At 41.8% G+C, this 23,309-nt stretch overlaps 1 protein-coding gene across 1 annotated transcript in view; it reads right to left on the bottom strand.

Annotated features, from left to right (window-relative positions):
* The window catches only part of LOC101282565 (neuropeptide S receptor), a 29,388-nt gene extending 24,513 nt beyond the window's left edge, over nucleotides 1–4,875 (bottom strand). The window contains 1 exon segment of the mRNA XM_033428344.2: nucleotides 4,647–4,875. Coding sequence (XP_033284235.2) covers nucleotides 4,647–4,875 — 229 coding nt within the window.
* Between the last annotated feature and the right edge of the window lie 18,434 nt (nucleotides 4,876–23,309).

Below are 23,309 nucleotides of genomic sequence, written 5' to 3' on the forward strand. Positions count from 1 at the left end.
CACCTGAGCTGAACCCTGAAGGGTCAGTAAGGATAGGTCAGGGGAAAGGGAGGGAAGGACATTGATTCTGGCACAGATGACAGCATGAACAAAGTTATGGAGGTGAGACAAAGTGAGATGAGAAATTAAATGGCTTGTGCATATGAAACAACAACAATTTGTTGAAGCATAAAATAGGTGCTTGAAAGTGGCAAGAAATGGGCATGGAGAGACAAGAATCCAGGGAAGGGTCTTATGTGCCAATTAAAGGAGCTTTTGTTTTTTCATATACTGAGGGAACAATTAAATGTTTATGTACTCAGACATGTTTTAAATAGATTTCTTTAGTTACTGTAGTGGTTGTGGCAGGGAGGGAGGGGGAGATCAGTTTGGTAGTTCCAATACTGGAATTACCATTTAGATTTGTTAGGGAACTGTGCAGAAGTTCAAGAAAGAGATCATGACAATGAAAACACGATGACCCAAAACCTATAGGATGCAGCAAAAGCAGTTCTAAGAGGGCAGTTTATAGCAATACAATCCTATCTTAAGAAACAAGAAACATCTCAAATAAACAACCTAACCTTACACCTAAAGCAATCAGAGAAAGAAGAACAAAAAAAAAACCCAAAGTTAGCAGAAGGAAAGAAATCATATGGATCAGATCAGAAATAAATGAAAAAGAAATGAAGGAAGCTATAGCAAAGATCAATAAAACTAAAAGCTGGTTCTTTGAGAAGATAAACAAAATTGATAAACCATTAGCCAGACTCATCAAAACAAAAAAAAAGGGAGAAGACGCAGATCAATAGATTTAGAAATGGAAAAGGAGAAGTAACAACTGACACTGCAGAAATACAAAGGATCATGAGAGATTGCTACAAGCAACTATATGCCAATGAAATGGACAACCTGGAAGAAATGGACAAATTCTTAGAAATACACAGCCTTCTGAGACTGAACCAGGAAGAAATAGAAAATATGAACAGACCAATCACAAGCACTGAAATTGAGACTGTGATTAAAAATCTTCCAACAAACAAAAGCCCAGGACCAGATGGCTTCACAGGCGAATTCTATGAAACATTTAGAGAAGAGCTAACACCTATCCTTCTCAAACTCTTCCAAAATATAGCAGAGGAAGGACACTCCCAAACTCATTCTATGAGGCCACCATCACCCTGATACCAAAACCAGGCAAAGATGTCACAAAGAAAGAAAACTACAGGCCAATATCACTGATGAACATAGATGCAAAACTCCTCAACAAAATAAGGGCAAACAGAATCCAACAGCACATTAAAAGGATCATACACCATGATCAAGTGGGGTTTATCCCAGGAATGCAAGGATTCTTCAATATACGAAAATCAATCAATGTGATACACCATATTAACAGATTGAAGGAGAAAAACCATATGATCATCTCAATAGATGCAGAGAAAGCTTTCAATAAAATTCAACACCCATTTATGATAAAAACCCTCCAGAAAGTAGGCATACAGGGAACTTACCTCAACATATTAAAGGCCACATATGACAAACCCACAGCCAACATCGTCCTCAATGGTGAAAAACTGAAACCATTTCCACTAAGATCATGAACAAGACAAGGTTGCCCACTCTCACCACTATTAGTCAACATAGTTTTGGAAGTTTTAGCCACAGCAATCAGAGAAGAAAAAGAAATAAAAGGAATCCAAATCGGAAAAGAAGAAGTAAAGCTGTCAGTGTTTGCAGATGACGTGATACTATACATAGAGAATCCTAAAGATGCTACCAGAAAACCAGTGGAGCTAATCAATGGATTTGGTAAAGTAGCAGGATACAAAATGAATACACAGAAATCTCTGGCATTCCTATACACTAATGGTTAAAAATCTGAAAGTGGAATTAAGAAAACGCTCCCATTTACCATTGCAACAAAAAGAATAAAATATCTAGGAACAAACCTACCTAAGGAGACAAAAGACCTGTATGCAGAAAATTATAAGACACTGGTGAAAGAAATTAAAGATGATACAAATAGATGGAGAGATATACCATGTTCATGGATTGGAAGAGTCAACATTGTGAAAATGACTATACTACCCAAAGCAGTCTACAGATTCAATGTACTCCCTATCAAACTATCACTGGCATTTTTCACAGAACTAGAAAATAAATCTCACAATTTGTATGGAAACACAAAAGACCCCGAATAGCCAAAGCAATCTTGAGAACGAAAAACAGAGCTGGAGGAATCAGGCTTGCTGACTTCAGACTATACTACAAAGCTACAGTAATCAAGACAGTATGGTACTGGCACAAAAACAGAAATAGAGGGCTTCCCTGGTGGCGCAGTGGTTGAGAGTCCACCTGCTGATGCAGGGGACATGGGTTCGTGCCCCGGTTTGGGAAGATCCCACATGCCGCGGAGCAGCTGGGCCATGGCCACTGAGCCTGCATGTCCGGAGCCTGTGCTCCGCAACGGGAGAGGCCGCGACAGTGAGAGGCCTGTGTACCGCCAAAAAAAAACCAAACAGAAATATAGATCAATGGAACAGGATAGAAAGCCCAGAGATAGACCCACGCACATATGGTCACCTTTTCTTGATAAAGGAGGCAAGAATATACAGTGGAGAAAAGACAGATTCTTCAATAAGTGGTGCTGGGAAAACTGGACAGCTACATGTAAAAGAATGAAATTAGAACACTCCCTAACACCATACACAAAAATAAACTCATAATGGATTAAAAACCTAAATGTAAGGCCAGACACTATTAAACTCTTAGAGGAAAACATAGCAGAACACTCCATGACATAAATCACAGCAAGATCCTTTTTGACCCACCTCCTAGAGAAATGGAAATAAAAATAAACAAATGGGACCTAATGAAACTTAAAAGCTTTTGCACAGCAAAGGAAACCATAAACAGGACCAAAAGACAACCCTCAGAATGGGAGAAAATATTTGCAAATGAAGCAACTGACAAAGGATTAATCTCCAAAATTTATAAGCAGCACATGCAGCTCAATATCAAAAAAACAAACAACCCAATCCAAAAATGGGCAGAAGACCTAAATAGACATTTCTCCAAAGAAGGTGTACAGATTGCCAACAGACACATGAAAGAATGCTCAATATCATTAATCATTAGAGAAATGCAAATCAAAACTATAATGAGGTATCACCTCACACTGGTCAGAATGGCCGTCATCAAGAAATCTACAAACAATAAACGTTGGAGAGGGTGTGGAGAAAAAGGAACCCTCTTGCACTGTTGGTGCGAATGTAAATTGATACAGCCACTTTGGAGAACAGTATGGAGGTTCCTTAAAAAACTAAAAATAGAACTACCATACGACCCAGCAATCCCACTACTGGGCATATACCCTGAGAAAACCATAATTCACAAAGAGTCATGTACCTCAATGTTCATTGCAGCACTATTTACAATAGCCAGGGCATGGAAGCAACCTAAGTGTCCATCAACAGATGAATGGATAAAGAAGATGTGGCACATATATACAATGGAATATTACTCAGCCATAAAAAGAATGAAATTGAGTTATTTGTAGTGAGGTGGATGGACCTAGAGTCTGTCATACAGAGTGAAGAAAGTCAGAAAGAGAAAAACAAATACCGTATGCTAATATATATATATGGAATCTAAGAAAAAAAAAAAGGTCATGAAGAACCTAGGGGCAAGATGGAAATAAAGACGCAGACCTACTAGAGAATGGACTTGAGGTAATGGGGAGGGGCAGGGGTAAGCTGGGACAAAGTGAGAGAGTGGCATGGTCATATATACATTACCAAATATAAAATAGATAGCTAGTGGGAAGCAACCACAGAGCACAGGGAGATCAGCTCTGTGTTTTGTGACCACCTAGAGAGGTGGGATAGAGAGGGTGGGAGTGAGGGTGACCCAAGAGGGAAGAGATATGGGGATATATTTATATGTATAACTGATTCACTTTGTTATAAAGCAGAAACTAACACACCATTGTAAAGCAATTATACTCCAATAAAGATGTTAAAAAAAAAGAAAAAGAAAGAGATCACTGGTACCTAGTATATATCAAATTGGAGTAAAAATATAGAGAAAGATGCAAAATTGACATGTATTTTATAAGGTAAAATAAGAAGGATTTGGTGACTATTAGATGTTTTAAAGGTGAGGTAGAGGGAGAAGTTGACAACGTATTGAGTTGGCCAAAAATTTCGTTCAGGTTTTTTGTGACATCTTACGGAAGAAGCCAAACGAACTTTCGGGCCAACCCAATGTTAAGGTCCTGGCTTACGCGGCCCTGGTAGATGATGGCGCCTCCTGCAAATACAGGAGGATAAGCTCACTCTGTTTGAGTTGCTTCCAGGCTTCCTAAGATTTTGTGTGAACATAAGTTTTCATGTCCTCAGGGTAAAAGCTCAGGAGTAGACTGTTGGGCCATAGGGTAAGTATGGCTTTTCATGAGAAACTGCTCAACAGTTTTACGGAGTTGCGGCACCACCGTGATGCTCACCGAAAAAGTATGATTCAGTGCTTCTGCATCCTTATCAGCACTTGGTATTGTCTGTATGTTTTCTTTCAGTCATTTGACAATGTATGCAGTGGCCTCTCATTATGGCTTCAATGTGCATTTCCCTAATGGTTAATGACATTGTTGGTCTGGTCATCCTCACCCTGTACAGGCTTCAAATTCCTCTTTGGATGCTCTATTATGGTGGGAGCTGGGGTACTGGAGAGTTTTAATGCTGCACTCTCGGCTTTCAGATGCATCTCTATTCCTGTAGCACTGTTACGATTTACCACGCAATGCTTGCTAAGCTGGTGGTTGTAATGCTCTGTTTTGTCCTGGCTCAGCCTCAGTCTCACATAGACCTGTGCACCTGGGCCTTGGGGCTGGGACATTTTCAGTGTTCCAATTCCTCCCTCCCATGGCAATCAAACTCCTGCCTTGTATCTGTGGTGGGTCGTGTGTGGGAGAGAGTTTCAATCTCTTCCTCTAGTGGTAGGAGACTTCTAATGGCATTGGTATAGTATCCTGGACCAGCTGCTTTATACCTCCATCCCAAAGACTGAGGGTTTTTAATGTTTCTGTGCCCTTCTCTGTGCTTTGGGGGCAATAGAATTTGGTCCCACGGTGGCCTACGGTTTTTATTGAGAGAAGTGACTGGCAGGAGGGCAGCATTTCATGCCTTTCCTGCAGGCATAGCCTAAACCTTCCTGTATACCTGCACACCGTCTCTATAACAACGCCTCAATTCTGCCATTGCGGTGTGGAAGCAGCCATGGGCACTCCTCTAACTGAATGGGCATGGCTGTGTCCCAATAAAACTTTATTTATAAACATGGGCTTTGGGCTGAAATGGCCTGTGGGCTGTAGTTTGCCAACCCCTGGTCTACAGAATAAACTCCAAATGCCTTGTTGTGACTTTGGGATCCTTCCTGCCTTTCTCTTCAGTGTGATCTTTTCTCATCCTATCCTAAATTCATACTTCAAGAGAAACCCTTTCAACCAGCACATTAATAGTGACATCCAGTTAGTTGGTCAAAACATTGGTTAAAGAAAGGAAGCGCACCCACAAACTCGTCTTAAAATATCTTAACATAAAACATTCACGGACATTTATTTGTCTTTTCTTTAACCTAGGGCCAAGACTTTTATTTGATTTTATGCCTCATCTTTTTTTGTGTGCCTAATGCATTTTTTATGATTGCCAGTTCTGGTTTCTTTAGATTAGAATGAGAACTTGAGATATCAGCAAAGCAATTTGAGACAGAATTTCATTGTAGGGATTTTTAATAATCCTCCTTCATTCTTTTATAGTTCCATTCTCTGGGCTTAATTCTATTGCAACTTCTTTCAGTGACTCAGTAAAAATAAAAAAGGCAAGTCTTTTCAAAGTATCCGACTTAATTTTCACAGAAACAACAACTCTTCGATGTTGTTTACGTTCATTATATAATTTCAGTAATGAGTACAACTGGCATAAACTGACTAGAAACAAACATCTGTGACTCAGATAACCCAGGAGGTGGAAGCAGAAATGGACGGGCTCATTAGGGTCCATCCATCTTGTCATGGATGCTAGTTAGTCAGGATGTTTTCTGCTAGTTTGCAGAAAGAGTGGAAGTGTTAGTTAATCCAGTGAGGCACTTAAGTGTAGCTGAGAGAGCTTCTACTGAGAAGCCCTTGCTCCCTTGACTATCCCCAGCTGTTCCCTCTGCCAGCCCCTTTCTTTATGTTGGTCCCTTGACTTAGGAGGTTCTTCGTGCACCTCTACCTGAAGGACATCTCCTAACTTTTTTTAGGTTTAGTTCAATGTTACCTCCTTTATGATGCCTTTTCTTCTCTTCTTCCTGAAGACTACTGAGATTGGCTGATTCCCTCTTCTGGGCTTCTCCCTACCCTACTATCGAAGTACCTGTAACACATTAACATGTTAAAATTTTCTTTCTAATTCCGCTATACCGTGGGAGGATAGAGATTCTTTTATTCACCTTCACGTCTCCGGACCCTAACGTTGTCTTATTTAGTGGTAAGAGCTTGGTAACTTTCCACTCAGTGAATGACTACATTATTACTGCTGTTGCTTGACTGGCTGGCTGCAGCAGAGGTGGTGCCACAGAGCAGACTGAGCCACATTAACGATCTCCTTCAATGTAGATTAAGATAATGATTACAGAATCCAGATGCTGGAAGGAAGAACATGATTGGAAATTTTGATCCCTCAGCAGATTTCTAAAAGAGCTCTCTCGATTCTAAGATCTCTGCTAGGTTGCAAGAGCACAGTGGCTGTGCCTTACTCATGTTTATAGTCTCATCCCTTTTTATGGTGTCTTGCAAGATACTCAGTGCTTGCTAGATAAAGAAGGAACCGTTGGCTTATAAAACAGATTTGCAAACGTCTTGAAAATGCAAGGCCACCAGGGTAGGATTCACTCTGCATACAGAGCAAGTTGAGGCTCCACTTCTTAGATTTCTACTTGCTCTGAGTTGATGTTTGAACTTTCCCATGCAGAGCAGAACTATAGGAACAATGAACACCTAGCAAGCTGAGTAACTCTTTTTCTTGGCAAGTGAGTAGTACATGAACATTTGTTGCACTGGATAAGGGGCTATTGAATACAAACACAATATTTATAACATCAACATGTCTGATAATGTAAGATCCTTTTAGCTCCAACTATGGGTTACGGATGAGAGGTGCTCTGGTTTTACTGTAGGGCCACTCTGGGTAATAGTTTCAACTGTGAATCTCCAGGGTTTGATGCTTCTAGCTCAATTCAATGTCTTTAGTGTTGTTTGTTTTGTTTTTAAAGCAGAGGAGGTGATAATAGTTTGCTTGCAGTTGTACAAGAAACTATTTTTGATATTACTAAGGATCCCACTCTCTCCCACTTTTCTTTTTTAACAACCATATGCTTGAGAACACTCTAAATGAAACAAGATTTCAAGACATTATGTGAAAGATTTTTAATGATAGAACTTGCATTGCCCAAACTGATGTCAGGTGCTTAACTGCCAATTAAAATTATTTCTCAAAAAAGTAAGTTCTTGTGTCTCTAAGCTTTGGGCTCATTTTACAGTACTAATATGATTCTGGCACTGTGCCCTTCCGCCAAGATTAAGTACTAGCTGAGTTTAATGGCCTAAACTGTCACTCCCCAGCTCTTTATTAATCCCGGGAAAGTGGCCTGTACCTCGGTCATTACTGCTCAGTTAGGTAAATAATCATCACATCCATTCTCATTAGAGCACTCTCTTCACAGAAAGCTTTGTTCCTGAGATTTTTCAATTAGTCTTAACAAGTCATAAAATGCCACTAATGTCTTCCTTTCTCCATTGGTCCACCAAACAAATAAAAATCATGTGTCTAATTAAAGAAACCCAAGTCCTCCTAAAACCTATTCCCTTTGCTTCTGTTGTGTTCAAAAGCCAAGAATCTCATTGAATGAGGCCAACTAGCCAGCCTGGGTCACTGGTCATTGCTGAGTGGTGAAGAAGTCTTGCACTGGTACGTGCAAACATCAGATTCAGCAAGAGAAAATGTTTGCTTGAAATGAGGGAAGATAAGGCACTGAGTCACTGCTATTTCTCCTCTTCACTCCACTTTAAGGGGAAATTTCTTGAGGCAGGGTTGTACTCAGTCATCATTGCACAACACGGGACTCAAATTGACTCAGTATAAATATAAGAAATGGACAACTTGTTTCCTCTTTTAATGAGATTGTGTTTTCCTAGTAAGAAGAATTGACATCAATGACCTGGGATGTTTAGAAATCTAAGTGTAGGGGTGGGGAGTTCCATTTGCAGTTATCCAAGAGACAGTTCTTTGAATGTCTTTTTTTTTCCCTTTGCACTCTTGTCCAAGGACAGCTGAGTTGTAACAGGTTGGAACGGAAGTGGTCAATAGTAACAAGAAATATTTGGTTCTCATCTCATCCTGCTGAAACCAGGTATAAATTTGTACATAGGGACATGAGGCAGACACGGAGATACACTACTCAGATCCCTCTTCAGGAAAGAAATTGCTGTTGAGCTGCAAGGAGTGTGGTTCACTGGCATCCTCCAGCTGTTAGATTCTCAGGGTTTGCCTCAGCTTGAGATCATGTTATTCTTAATCCAAGCTCTGCCAGTGCCTGAGGTGCAGGTAGAAGGGTCTAGTCATTTCTATGCAACATGGGAATCCTTTAATGAGCTGGCAGAATCTGGTAGGTTGCCATCATGCTTTGATGGGTCCTCCTGACCATTCCTTTTTCTTTCCTTTTCTTTTCATAGGTGTTACTTCCCCCAAAACCTTTGCATGCCTAATTCTATTCTAACATCTGTTTCCCAAAGAATCCAACTTGTAACAGGAAGTAAGTCAGGAAGGGACACAAGATCATTCATTGTCTTGGGATGGTCTTTATGGCTGCCCTTTTGCATAATCTAAGATCTTAGCAAATATCCTATTTCACTGACCCTACCCAGGACTGTACTGTGCACTTCTCTGTCATCAAAGGCTTTGTAGTTAATATATGTTGTTTAATAATCATAGAGTACCAGGTAGCCTCTATGCTCTGTTAATCCCCAAACAATGAAAACCTTCGCTGGTATATTCCTGACACCCATGAGACTAGTTACCCATCCATGAGACTAGTTACCCATCCATAAATCTTAAGTTAGGAATGCATGTCCTGTTTCCAAGCACCTACCCCCATACCCTAGATTAACTATAAAATTGTCTCAGTGGCCCCTCGTCAGTGTGGACTACAGCTGCGAATGCTTCTGGATCGTTGTCTGCCTGAACCTGATCCCATCCTGTGAGTAAGTTACCCTATAATTAACGGATCCATTGTGTATATGGAGCTTCCTGCCTCGTTTTTTTGGTCTACAAGACGCCTTCTCGGGGGCTTCCCTGGTGGCGCAGTGGTGGAGAGTCCGCCTGCCGATGCAGGGGACACGGGTTCGTGCCCCGGTCCGGGAAGGTCCGACGTGCCGCGGAGCGGCTGGGCCCGTGAGCCATGGCCGCTGAGCCTGCGTGTCCAGAGCATGTGCTCTGCAATGGGAGAGGCCACAACAGTGAGAGGCCCGCGTACCGAAAAAAAAAAAAAGCGTAAAAAAAAAAAAGATGCCTTCTCAGTTCATTGGGCACTTTTCATTCCCTCTGTCCTCCAACAGGCTTCATGCTTTCAGATCCTATTGAAGGTCTGTGAGAATCACTGATTCACTTACTGTAAAGATGTTGTTGAGAACATTCTACTGAAGTCTTATCCAAGTCCTGTACATAAGCTCCACAGAATCAGTGTTCATGCTCAGGAAACATCTTATGGTGCATTTCCCTCAAGGCTGGAAGGAATCATGTCTGAGAAGTTTTTACCCTTAGTTTTGGCTACTAGGAAGCACAGAATGAAATATGCTCAGTCGCAGTAACTTTGTAGTACCTCAAAGCTTAAATTTGTTTTTGATTTTGTTGTCTCTGTATAGTTTAATATTTTCCATGACTCTCATATTTTATTTTGTATTTCTCATTTTATTGGGTATGTCTTACGTGTTATAGGCAGTGGATGCAGCATGGGTCCTGGAGCCTGACTGTAGGGATTTGAATGCAGGTTCTGCCCCGTAATAGCTGTGCCATCTTAGGCATGTCACTAACCATGCTGAACATCCGGTTCTTTGTAAAAATATGATAATAAGAGTACGTGATTTATAGGGCTATTGTGAAGGTTAAATGAGATAATGCATGTAAACTGCTTGGTAAAACGCTTGGTGTAAACCCTGAGTACCTCTGATTGGGGGTGATGCAATGAATAGGGCTGAATGACTAGACGGAGTGCTGCATGGACTGGAAATGAAAGGGGCTTCATTGTAAGGTAACCAATTTCTGGAAGATAGTTTTCTGAAAATAATTGATAAATAAGTGGTTGAGGCTCTGATTAAACTAGATCAACAGTAAAGACTGGCTGTTTTATCTGCTGTAAGGCACGGTAGTTAATTGAATACATTTGGCATCCACTAAGAAGAGGGTGGTGATTAAGTTAACTGAGTGCCTGACAAGGGGAGTAGAACCAAGCCAATACTTGAGGGAACAGAAGTCAAGATAGACGAGCTGTGAGGAGTGGCTCAGGGATTGGAGAGCTATTTGTTAGCAGGGATGCTGTTTGTGGAGCCATGCTTTGTTAGGCTAGACGGCTCTGTGCATTACAGGAAATTTCGCATCCCTGGACTCTGTGATAACTCCAAATGCCCCACCATTTCTAAATGCCCAAGGACTGCTTCTAGTTGAGAATCACTGAAGTATGAAAGGGTATTTGGGCTTAGATTGAGAATATAAGCTGATGTCCCTAGAACATTCACAGTTCCTGTAGCCCTTTCACTCAAATGTATCCTGGTCTACGTGGCTCCTTGGAGTTGGTTGATTTCAGGCCTGGGGCTGGGAAGAGTACAAGATGAGCCTGGAAGTAAAGAAGTGCGTTGGCCTCAACTTTCCAGGTGATGCCTTTCCCAAGAAATAGCTCTCTGATTCTGATCCTTGTCTTTAAGCAGGATGGGGACAAATATTGGCAGCCTACCCTTGTGCCAGGCATTGTGCTAGGCAACTCACAGACATTCTCTTATTTAATGCAGTGTTTTGTATGAATGTATCTGAGCCAAACTCTACTTTGCACATAAATAGAATTAGTGACCCCTCAGAGTGTGCATTCAACTTTGGTTCAGTGAAATTTGGAGTATAAATTGGACTTTTACCTACTTCTAATTGAATAGAATAATTCTAATCAGATGAAACGATTCACTCTAAAGTGCAGTACAACTACAGATACTCAAAAAAAAAAAAAATCACAGAATCTTAGAAGAAGCAGGAACACTATCATTGAACCAACATAGAGGCTTCTGCATATGATGAGGATGAACCTCAATAAACAATGAAGGCCAGAGCAGACAAAATTATGTACATAATCTCTTTCTAACAAACACCGTAACTGTCCAAAGAAAGGCAGTAATATAATTTCTGCTTCTTGTGGTCATTATGAGGATTAAATTAAGTAAAGCACGTCTCAGTGCTAACCACAAAGGAGGACCTGAATGCATGGTTCCTGCTCTTCTCATTTCCCCAGAGAGGAGGAAGCTAGGAGAATTTAAGTAATGTTTTGAAAGCCACAGAAATAATAAATGGTAGAGCCAGGCTTCAAACCCAGATTTCTAGACTCTGCCGCCTGTTTTTGTACAGCTGTCAGACTAAGAATCTTTTTTGTTTTCAAGAATTTTGAAAACATTTTTTTCTGCTCAGTAATTTCATATCAAGGATTCTCTAATAAAAAAGATAAAATATAAAGACTTATATCTATCTCAGATGAAGAATCTTTAAAAATGTTCTAATTTTTGAAAAAATCAAGAGAAGAAAAAATTTTTGTGGCACATGAAAATTATATGAAATTCAAATTTCAGTATCCACAGCTAAAGTTCTATTGGAACACAGCCATGCCCATTCAGTCACATGTTGTCCATGACTGCTTTCATGCTACAAAGGCAGAGGTGGTTGGTTGAGACAGAGACCATATGACCCCCCAAAGCCTAAAATGTTTAATATCTGGCCCTTAACAGAAAAAGCTGGCTGACTCCTGCTCTTTTCATTATGCCCAAGTGCTGGTGGATCCAGATTGCTTGTGACTTTACAAATCTTCTGACATTCTTGGGGAATTATTAAATTGCCATGCAGGTTGCACTGAAGTGCTTCCTGCTGGCTTACATTGGAGAGGTTTGAAGGTATCAGATGGGACAGATTCCCTTCCTTCACCTTAGCCAAAATCCAATCTCACTCTCTTTCATGTTCAAAAGGATCTGATTAACTAGGACGTGAATGGGGAAAAGAACAATCCATGCTGCTGGGCTGGGCTGAGCGGGCGTTTGGAGCTGCTGTATTTCAGCTCCTCCTCGTCACTTCTGACCGGCTCCCTGGATGCCCAGCCCTATCTAATGGAGACTGCGCACCAGAGGTTAAAGTACAAGAGTCAGGGCCTGTGTTTGAACTCTGCTTGCTAACTACGACTCTGGGCAAGTTATTTAAACTCCCTCAGTCTCAGTTTCCATAGGTCAAAAATGAGAGTGATAAGAGTATCTATAGGGCGTCCCTGGTGGTGCAGTGGTGGAGAGTCCTCCTGCCAATGCAGGGGACACGGGTTCGTGCCCCGGTCCGGGAAGATCCCACATGCCGCGGAGTGGCTGGGCCCGTGAGCCATGGCTGCTGAGCCTGCGCGTCTGGAGCCTGTGCTCCGCAACGGGAGAGGCCACAACAGTGAGAGGCCCACGTACTGAAAAAAAAAAAAAAGAGTATCTATAGCTCAGATAATTTGGAGGATTAAATGAGAAGATAAAAAGGTTTTTTGTTGTTTTGCAAAGAGTTGGTTCAGTAAGCATTCAATAAATATTAGCTATTGTTATTAATTTTTCTGCTTACTTGTCAGCAGGGAAGGAGTGAAGTCTGTGATTCAAGTTAAAATGCCCTAGAAGGTGTTTTTTTTGTTTGTTTGTTTGGTTGGTTGGTTTTTTTTTTTGCGGTACGCGGGCCTCTCACTGTTGTGGCCTCTCCCGTTGTGGAGCACAGGCTCTGGACGCACAGGCTCAGCGGCCGTGGCTTACTGGCCCAGCCGCTCCGCGGCATGTGGGATCCTCCCGGACCAGGGCACGAACCCGTATCCCCTGCATCGGCAGGCGGACTCTCAACCACTGCGCCACCAGGGAAGCCCTAGAAGGTGTTTTTAAAACATGTTTTCTGTGTTTTTTTAAAAAAAGTAATGCAAACACACAATACAAAATTCAAATAGTACAAATAATAAAAATAAATGTCTCAGCAAAGAATGAGTCTGAGATGTTCAAGGCAGTAATAGTCATAATAGCTCTAAACTGGAAATTACCCAAATGCCCATCACTAGTAGAACAGAGAAATCGACTGTGGTATAATTATACAATGGAATGCCGTTCAACAGAGTGAATGGTCTATAACTACAGGCAACAATGATGACGAATCTCTTGGACAAATGCTGAGCAAAAGAAGCCAGACAGCAAAGCACACACCTAGATTCCATCTAGATAAGGTACAGAATCAGGAGAAATCTCACCTTTGCCTCAGGGATTACCCTGGGTACAGGTGAGGGGTGATGATGGGAAGCTGATGGGAGGAGGCTTGGGGGGCAGCTAGTAATGCTTTGTTTCTTGATTTGGGTGCTGGTTACACAGGTGTGTTCAGTTTGTGAAAATTCATCAGCTGATTCTTGTAAATGCTTGCACAGGATTAGACTGCGTATTTTGACAAAATAATAAAACCTAAAAATAAAAAGGCACCCACCTCCTGCTCTTGACTCCTAGTCACTCAGTTCCCTCTTCAGAAGCAGCCACTGTTACCATCAAACTGAATATGCGGAGACAGTCACTGAGTGTATAAGAACGTGTCCGCCTGTTTGTAATATGTGCATTATTATTGTTATTCTTCTTTCTTGAAAACAAGTTTTTGTTTTATTTTATAAGGACTTTATTTTTTTAGAGCGGTTTTAGGGTTACAGCAAAATCGAATGGAAGTACAGAGTGTCCTCATATATGAGGGTTCACTCCTGGTGTTGTACATCCTAGAGGTTTGCGCCAAAGTATAATAACAAGTATACGTCATTATAGTATCCTTCACTGCCCTGAAAATCCTCTGTCTGAGAGCAAGTTCTGATGTACCTAGTCTTATGTTCAGTCAACCACCTGCTGCAAAGGGGATAGTAGATCTTAGGAGAAGGTCAGGTAGAGCAGAGGAGATGAGAAGGGGTCCTGATGCTGGGTGACCCTCTTGGACCTGGCAAGGTTTCCACAAATGTTCGTTGAACTGTCAAAGGGAATTTAAGTGCTTCAAGATGGCTGGGCCCCAGATAAAGTCATCCTATGCTTTCTTCGTGTTTAAAACTCTAGGTATCCCATTGGGCAGTCCTGTTCCCCAGGCCTTCTGTTCATGGTGAACATTCAGCTCAGGTTGTGATTCAGAATAACACCCTCTTCTCTGTGAAACAATGTTCCTTATTCTGAAGCTGGCAATGTCTGACAATAGGGTGAGATATTTGAAACCAGGACAACCATGAAACATCTGGGAAGATATTCTTGTATTTCTGGTCTTTTATTCTGTCTTACCCTTGTAGCTGGTAACTTTCTCCGATACTTCTGGCAGCATCAACAACCCCAAATGTTATTCATCCTCTAAGACTCAATGCAAGCTCTACCCCCTCCATGAAGTTTCCATCAGGTTTCCCTGGAGGTCTCTGATTTGCATCACTTTATTTAGCACTTATTTACATAATCATCAGTCTATAATTATTGATTTCTGTCTACTAAGCTTCAAATACCATGCTGGGAATTCAAGAAAGAATACTCTATTTCTGTCCTCAAGTAGCTCACATTCCAGTGTCAAAGGGAGGCGTGTAAAATATCAAAGAGTATTACATGATATCGGTATAAAAGATGCAGTAATTGATTAAATCTGCTACAGTAGGAACCAAGAGTACAAGGCAAGCTTCACAGAGGTACCCCTTGAGCTCTGCACCTTGAAGAATGAGCCGGGCTTTGTTAGACCAGAGTGAGAGAAGGGCTCACCATTTAATATGTCTATGTCATTAAATTTACTAGTCTTTCCAACCAGATTGTGAGAGACTCATGGATAAGACTCATAACTTAGGCTTCTTTATCCCCCATTTCCCCAAAAACCTAGTAAAATTCTAGTTATTAAATTAGATAGACACAAGAGTAAGGGCAAACACAGGAAGAGTCTTCTTAAAAGATGTAACCAAAGACCTGAATTTTAAATATCTAACAGATTTGCATTTTTAGAATGTGAACTTCTCATCAGATTTGGAATATAAAGGAAACCTTCTAAAGAGATAAAATTGAACTTTAATTGGAGCAGTCATTATAATCAGGGCCAAACTTTGATGAGCAGCTGGTGTCCTCCTCACTTTCTGCCCTATTCAATGCCCCACCCTTGAGTCCCTGGGGCTTGGCTCTCAGGTTCTCAGGAGGACAGGAATTATTTTGATTGTAATTGGGCCTGACCTGTGACAGAGTCACTATCTGAATCCATTGTTGGCCACTGAGTTGCTCTGTGACCTCGGGCAACTTACTTAGACATCTTGGGTCTCAGTGGCTACCTTATAAAACTGAAGTAAGTATACTTACTTCATAAAGATTAAATGGTATAAGTGTTTGAAACATAATAGACTCTCAATAATGTAAGCTTTCCTTCCTTTCTTCTTCTCACTTTCTTTTCTACCCTCTTCCCTTTTTCCTTGGAATGTTCAGGAGGAAATTTGGGGGAAGAGAGAGGCTAGAAGGTGGTGAATGAAGAGATTCTGAGCAGCTTATGGAGACCTTGGGAGAGGTAAATGGATGGACCCAGAGGCAGTTTAAGACATTTTGCCATGTTTCATGCAGTTTACTGCCGCAGGTAAATGCCGTTGCCTCTGAGAGGTTTCCTTGAGACCGAAGGTGGAGGTTTCTTTGGAAGAAACATCAGGCCGGGATCAGCCACAAAGGGGGCTCGGAGTTGTTAGGGCTGCAGGGAAGGGATAGGGCATGATTTATCCAGAAGAAGAGGAGACTCAAGGTCACACTCTTGACTTCAGCCTGTGCCTGTCACGCCTTCCCTTTGAGGCTGTCACCTGGGAGGCACATTAGACTTCAGGCTAATACAGGGCTGGGCTCAGGGTCTTCTCTCTCTATTATCTTGGAGCTTCCAAGTAGCTTGCCTTAGGAGATGATTAACCGCAGATCCTCAGTTCACTTGTCAAGAATTCAGGCACTGCAGGGAGAGGGATGCACCTGCATCTATGGTTCTATAATGACTCACTAGGATCCTTCCCTGTGTCATCCATCCCACTCCCAGGCAGGAGATTCCCAACGCTCCACTTAGCCTTCTCCCACCTGCTCCCACCCCCATGTCAGCCCACCAAAGCCAAAGAGCTCTCAGCTGTAAACAAATCAAACTGACAAACTAATTCTCGGGAGCTAATGGCTAAAGGCACTTAATTCTCACAACAGCATTTTCGTTTTAATGGGGGCTTCAAACCTTGGCCCAGGAGGGACTCCCTAACGGAGGGATTCCAGGTGGTGTGGAATGCAGAGAGGAACAGAATGTGCTGGCGCTTGCCCAAGGTCACACAGCGAGGTGGTGGCAGAGCTGTGAGTAAAACCCAGCTACCTCGACTTCCAGTCTCACACTGATGGAGGCTCTGCCTCTTGTTTGGTCACACTGGGACTCCCTGCCCCATTCTTGAGCTGCGTCAGTGACTGTGGCCCAGCTTGAGTGTGCAGAGGCTGTGATGGGAGCCTAAACCATCCACCTGCACTGCCAGAACCTCTCAGGAAGAATAGTAGCATTGAGGAGGCTTGATCAATAAATATTATGCAAATGCCAAGAGCAATAACATTCCCTTCCATTACCAAGCTAACAGTCCCCGTCAAGAGCCTGCCTGCATTCTGACGGTTTTATTTTTCCTGGTTTGTCAGCCTGAAATCAGGGTCTGACTGATGCCCGTATGAAGCATAAAAGGTACATGACTGGCAGAGGCCCAGTTCCTTTTTCTCTGAATTAGAGGCCCTTGCTGCATGAGCTGGCAAGAGGCCCGGCTTTGTGCACATCAGTTATATTCTCTGACTGAGAGCCTTGCTGAGCAGAACCAGACGGTAAACACTCCTGGAGCCACGATGAGCCTCATTGTGATGCGGTCTCCATAGAAAGAAAGCAGCGAGGCAGCGGTACCCAGATCCCTTCCCTGCATCCCCTCTTCATCTCTTCCCACCTGTCACCCAGCTAAGGAATCCTGGAATCCGAGCAATCGTTACACTTCTGTTTGTAGTTGTACAAGAAAAATAACATTCTTCATCTTCTAAAACTGAAATTAAATGCGACTATGAACTCTTACTCTGCTGGATGTCAAAACTTAATTGCAGTCAATTAAGTGTTTACCCTTCTCTTGTCTCTGTAGTCCTCTTAAAGTTCTGGAAAGCTTACTCGGTGTCAAGTCCTGTGTGTGTGTGCGGGGCGGGGGGGGGGGTCTGGTCATTGGCATCATTCCTTTCCCTCATTGACATCTACTGAGATGATGTCCCCAACTCCATCTTGCATTTGGTTGTCAGTAGATCGAAGTGGTGCCTCCCTTTTCTCTAACTGCAGGACCCCTTTAAGGCACCAGCTCTCTCTGCTCTTGGTTGCTCAGAATACATTCTCTGTCCCCACAACAGAATGCAGGTGTCCAGAGATCATATGTGGCTGTTTCAGGCTCTCTGCCTAGATACCCACATACACATTTCTTCTCACTTTCAGCGCTACGTGGAGGGGGAACCCAGTGCCTCACTCATTCCCTGGACTGCCTCTTGAGAAAGTGGGTAGAGTGAGTCACAGACCTTCTTCCTCTTGAATTTCTCCAGCTTGTATCTCCCCTCCCATATCCTCTGCAGTGTTTGTCCTGTGGTGGCTCAGGGCTCAAGGTCTCCTTCCCAGCAATGCCCTGATGTTCAAGCTCCTGTCTCCTGCACGTGCTCTCTGCATCCCTTCCCATTCTTAGATCCGCATAGCCTGGCTTTTCATTTTTTCTTCCAAATCATTTGAAACTCCAAAGTCAAGAAGTACACTATTTTGCTTTCATGTTCCTTTAATAAACCTTCATTGTAGCAGCAAAAACCTCATGATATAGCTGTCCAAATGGAGGATTGTGTAGTGATAGAAATTCTAAAGAGGAGAAGGGGAAAACACATTGGTTAAGAATCAAAAATATTATATAGCTATATGATGTATTTTTTAATTGCTTGCAGTCTATCTCAACCAGAGTTCCAGAGAAAATGATTGCAGCTTTCATTTTCTCAATGTTCCCAGCGTTGGCATCTTCCTAAAAGTGCCAAGGGCAAGTCCCAAGGGTAATTCTCAATGCATAGGAGAGAAAGAATTCATTTAAATCAATGGATGCTTTAGGGAGGTGATTCTCAGTGTGATCTGAGTATCCCCAAGGGTCCCTGAGACCCTCAATCTATCGGGTCAAAATTATTTTCATAATAATACTAAAACTTTGTTTGCCTTTTTTACTTTCATCTGTCATGAGTGTACTATGACCTTTGAAAAACTCCACTGTGCAAACATGAACATCTGTGTACACACAGAAATTAAGTGTTCAGAGATTTCATGTATTGGAAATATCAGAAAAACGATATTATATAGCACTTAAAAATACATTAAAAGAAATAAAGCAGGGAATTATAAATTTGATGATATTAAAAAGTGACTCTCTAATTGACCAGGGATATTAAAACAAGAACAAAGTAAAACTTTTAGAAATTACAAAAAATTACATAATAATTAAAATTAGTATCTCAATAAACATGATAAAGAGAAGACTGGAAACAGATGAAAAGAGAATCAGTAAGCTTGAAGAGAGATCTGAAAAAATCAAATTGAAGGCAATAGAGAGAGACAAAGAGGTAGATCAAAGAGAAGTTAAGAGACATAGTGAACAGAATGAGAAAGTCTAATAAAAATCTCACTGGAGTTCCAGGAGGAGATGATAAAGAGAATGGAAAAGAGGCATTATGCAAAAAGATAGTGCCTAGGAATTTTATACAATCAATGTAGGATGTCAGTCTCGGGTACAGGAAACCTGAAAAAGTCCCCATTTAAAATATCTCATACCATTTTCAGACAACGTCACAACTTTTGGAAGAGGAAATGGTTTCACAGAGATAATGGATGTTGTTTTGAATCACAAACCAAATGGAGTGTTTATCGTGAACAGAACACTTGGGGATCAGGGCTTCTTCATTGGACACCTAGAGTTTCAAACACAAAGAGGTCATGAGGAAACTTTATCTGAGTCCAGGGCCAACACTGGAGAGAAGGCCTGGTCATTTAATTCACTTTGATGCCAGATGAAGGATCAGGGCTTCTTCGCATCTCCTCTGCTCTCCCTGTTCCTCTTATCCTGAGGCCTACCCCCACCCCTTGGGAGCAGGTGGTCAAACCGGACACAGGGCTAGATACATGAGTACTTGTTCTCAGGAAAGCAGAAAAAGGAAGCACCTAAAACATAAAAGCTAAAAATATTAAAATAAAAATGACATATCAGGCAAATATTAAGTAAAAGAAAGACACTATAGCTACACCAATGTAAGATAAAAGCCTTAAGGTTAAAAGCATTGCTAGAGACAAAGAGAGTTACTGAATATGCCAGGAAGATGTATCGATTCTAAACCTGTTAGGGTAAATAAAGTAAAAACTTAATAAAACTGTAGGGATGGGCTTCCCTGGGGACGCAGTGGTTAAGAATCTGCCTGCCAATGCAGGGGACACGGGTTCAAGCCCTGGTCTAGGAAGATCCCACACGCCACGGAGCAACTAAGCCCGTACGCCACAACTACTGTCTGTGCTCTAGAGCCTGCGAACCACAACTACTGAGTCTGTGTGCTGCAACTACTGAGGCCCACGCACCTAGAGCCTGTGCTCTGCAACAAGAGAAGCCACAGCAATGAGAAGCCCACACGCTGCAATGAAGAGTAGCCCCTGCTCACCGCAACTAGAGAAAGCCCATGTGCAGCAACAAAGACCCAATGCAGCCAAAAAAAAAAAAAAAATCAATAAAATAAATAAATTAAAAAAAAAAACTACAGGGAGAAATTGACAAATCCACCACCATAACTGCAGATTTTAGCAACCTCTTTTAGTTATCTATAGATCAAGTAGATAAAAAATCACTAAGGATAGAGGAAATTTGAATCATGCAGAAAAAAACCTTGATCTGATGTAAATAATTAATGATACTTCTCAAATCTGGAGCACACATATTTTCAAAGGCACATGGCACATTCTAAAAATGTTGTGCATTACACGGTATGTCAAGTTTCCTCCAATTTCATAAAACCTAAAACATAGAAGAAGTTAAGCTAGAGAATAATAACAAAGACAAGACTGGTGCTTTTGAAAATTAAAGTTCTAAAAAAAATTTGTCAAAATTGTCAAGAAAGAAATCATAATAGAAATTTTAGATTAATTAATCATAATGAGATAGAATGAAAATAATATCTATCAGGACTTGTGAGATGAAATTAAAGCATTTTTGACAAATACTTATGGTGCCTAAATGCCTGTAATAGAAAAGAGTAAAGCGTGAAGCCAAATTATCCAAGTATCTAACTTAAGAACATAAAAAAGATGGGGGTGATGTTGCTGAACATGACAGGGTAGGGAACTCCAGTGCTCCATCATTCCAGCAGCTAACGCGCTGGTGTAAACTGTCAGGATCAACTTCCACAGAACTCTGGAATACGTTGGGTTGGCCAAAAAGTTCGTTCGGCTTTTTCCATAACATCTTACGGAAAACTCAAACAAACTTTTTGGCCAACCCAATAGTAAATAACTTACAACAAGCAGGAGAAAGCTTAGTGAAGAAAGAAGTTGGTGCACTGTAGTAAGAGAGTGCTGCAAAATTTTTTTTTTTTTACATTTTTATTGGAGTATAATTGCTTTACAATGGTGTGTTAGTTTCTGCTTTATAACAAAGTGAATCAGTTATACATATGCATATGTTCCCATCTCTCTTCCCTCTTGCGTCTCCCTCCCTCCCACCCTCCCTATCCCACCCCTCCAGGCAGTCACAAAGCACCGAAGTGATCTCCCTGTGCTATGTGGCTGCTTCCCACTAGCTATCTACCTTACGTTTGTTAGTGTGTATATGTCCATGCCTCTCTCTCGCTTTGTCACAGCTTACCCTTCCTCCTCCCCATATCCTCAAGTCCATTCTCTAGTAGGTCTGTGTCTTTATTCCTGTCTTACCCCTAGGCTCTTCATGACATTTTTTTTTCTTAAATTCGATATATATGTGTTAGCATACAGTATTTGTCTCTCTCTTTCTGACTTACTTCACTCTGTATGACAGACTCTAGGGCTATCCACCTCATTACAAATAACTCAATTTCGTTTCTTTTTATGGCTGAGTAATATTCCATTGTATGTATGTGCCACATCTTCTTTATCCATTCATCCGATGATGAACACTTAGGTTGTTTCCATCTCGTGGCTATTGTAGATAGAGCTGCAATGAACATTTTGGTACATGACTCTTTTTGAATTATGGTTTTCTCAGGGTATATGCCCAGTAGTGGGATTGCTGGGTCATATGGTAGTTCTATTTGTAGGTTTTTAAGGAACCTCCATACTGTTCTCCACAGTGGCTGTATCAATTTACATTCCCACGAGCAGTGCAAGAGTGTTCCCTTTTCTCCACACCCTCTCCAGCATTTTGATGATGGCCATTCTGACTGGTGTGAGATGATATCTCATTGTAGTTTTGATTTGCATTTCTCTAATGATTAATGATGTTGAGCATTCTCTCATGTGTTTGTTGGAAGTCTGTATATCTTCTTTGGAGAAATGTCTATTTAGGTCTTCTGCCCATTTTTGGATTGGGTGGTTTGTTTTTTTGTTATTGAGCTGCATGAGCTGCTTATAAATTTTGGAAATTAATCCTTTGTCAGTTGCTTCATTTGCAAATATTTTCTCCCATTGCTACAAAATTTTAAATTTCCCACTTGCCATCCTCCACTCCCCAGATCAACAGTGGCCACGAAGACACTGCACACCTAGTGCAGGTTGCTAGTGCCACAGGGAGCAATACAAACCTTACTCTCAAAGAGCTGTGGTTGTTTGTTTTGACCTGTCTGTCTACTTCTAGGGGACTCCTCTGCATGATGGAGAAGAATCTAGGAACCATATTTTCTAGATTCTCTTTCCCCATGTGGTTCCAGGTTAGAGTTTTTCAATGAGAAATTTGAAAAGGAAAAGTGAGGAGAGGCCATTATTGTCAGTAGCCATAGAAGGCAGATGTATGAGCAACTGCAAGGTGTATAGCTTCTCAGGCTTCTGGAAGAGCCTGCTTTGCTTCTGCAGTTGAGACAGTTGATGGGAGCTTTGGCATAGACCCTGAGAAATGCTGCAGTTCCCCAAAGAACATTTAAGAACCACAAGCTTTGGAGGTATTTCTTTGATCTTCAGGCTTCAGTCTTCTTGATCTTCACTCTTGTAACTCTGCTCACACTTAGGAAAGCACCAATTTATCTACTCAATCCCTTGATTCCTATAATAATTAGAGTAACTGATTTCCAGACCAAATCTTGACTGGTACAGATGAGAAAGAACCCAAATGGAATAGGTTTGGGGAGGGAAGATCAGGAATTAGTTTGGGACATGAATTGTTTGAGATATCTTTTTGCAGCCATGTATAGTAGGGTTGCGTATTCAAGTCTAGAGTTCAGGAGCAAGGACTAGTCTGGAGATATAAGTGGGAGACTTGTTGGCATATAGATGGTACGTAAAGTCATGCTGCTGTGTGAGGCCATTAAGGAAGTGTGGCTAGTTAAGAGTAAAGATCTGTGGACCAAGTTCTGGGACACCCAACACTAAGAGATAAGGGGGAAGATGAGGAGCAAGGAAAGGAGATGGAAGGAGGGACCAGTGGGTGAGTGAAAAACCAGCAAGGTAGGGGCTTCCCTGGTGGCGCAGTGGTTGAGAGTCCGCCTGCCGATGCAGGGGACGCGGGTTCGTGCCCCGGTCCGGGAGGATTCCACATGCCGCGGAGCCGCTAGGCCCGTGAGCCATGGCCGCTGAGCCTGCGCGTCCGGAGCCTGTGCTCCACAACGGGAGAGGCCACAACAGTGAGAAGCCCGCGTACCGCCAAAAAAAAACAAAAACAAACCAGCAGGGTATGGTGTTCTAGAAGGCAAGTTTGGAAAGCTTTTTGGGGAGGAGGGAGTGATCAACTGTGTCAAATTCTGCTGACATGTCAATCAAGATGATTGA

This window comes from Orcinus orca, chromosome 9 (genome assembly GCF_937001465.1).
Source record: "Orcinus orca chromosome 9, mOrcOrc1.1, whole genome shotgun sequence".
In the NCBI taxonomy this organism is placed as follows: domain Eukaryota; kingdom Metazoa; phylum Chordata; class Mammalia; order Artiodactyla; family Delphinidae; genus Orcinus; species Orcinus orca.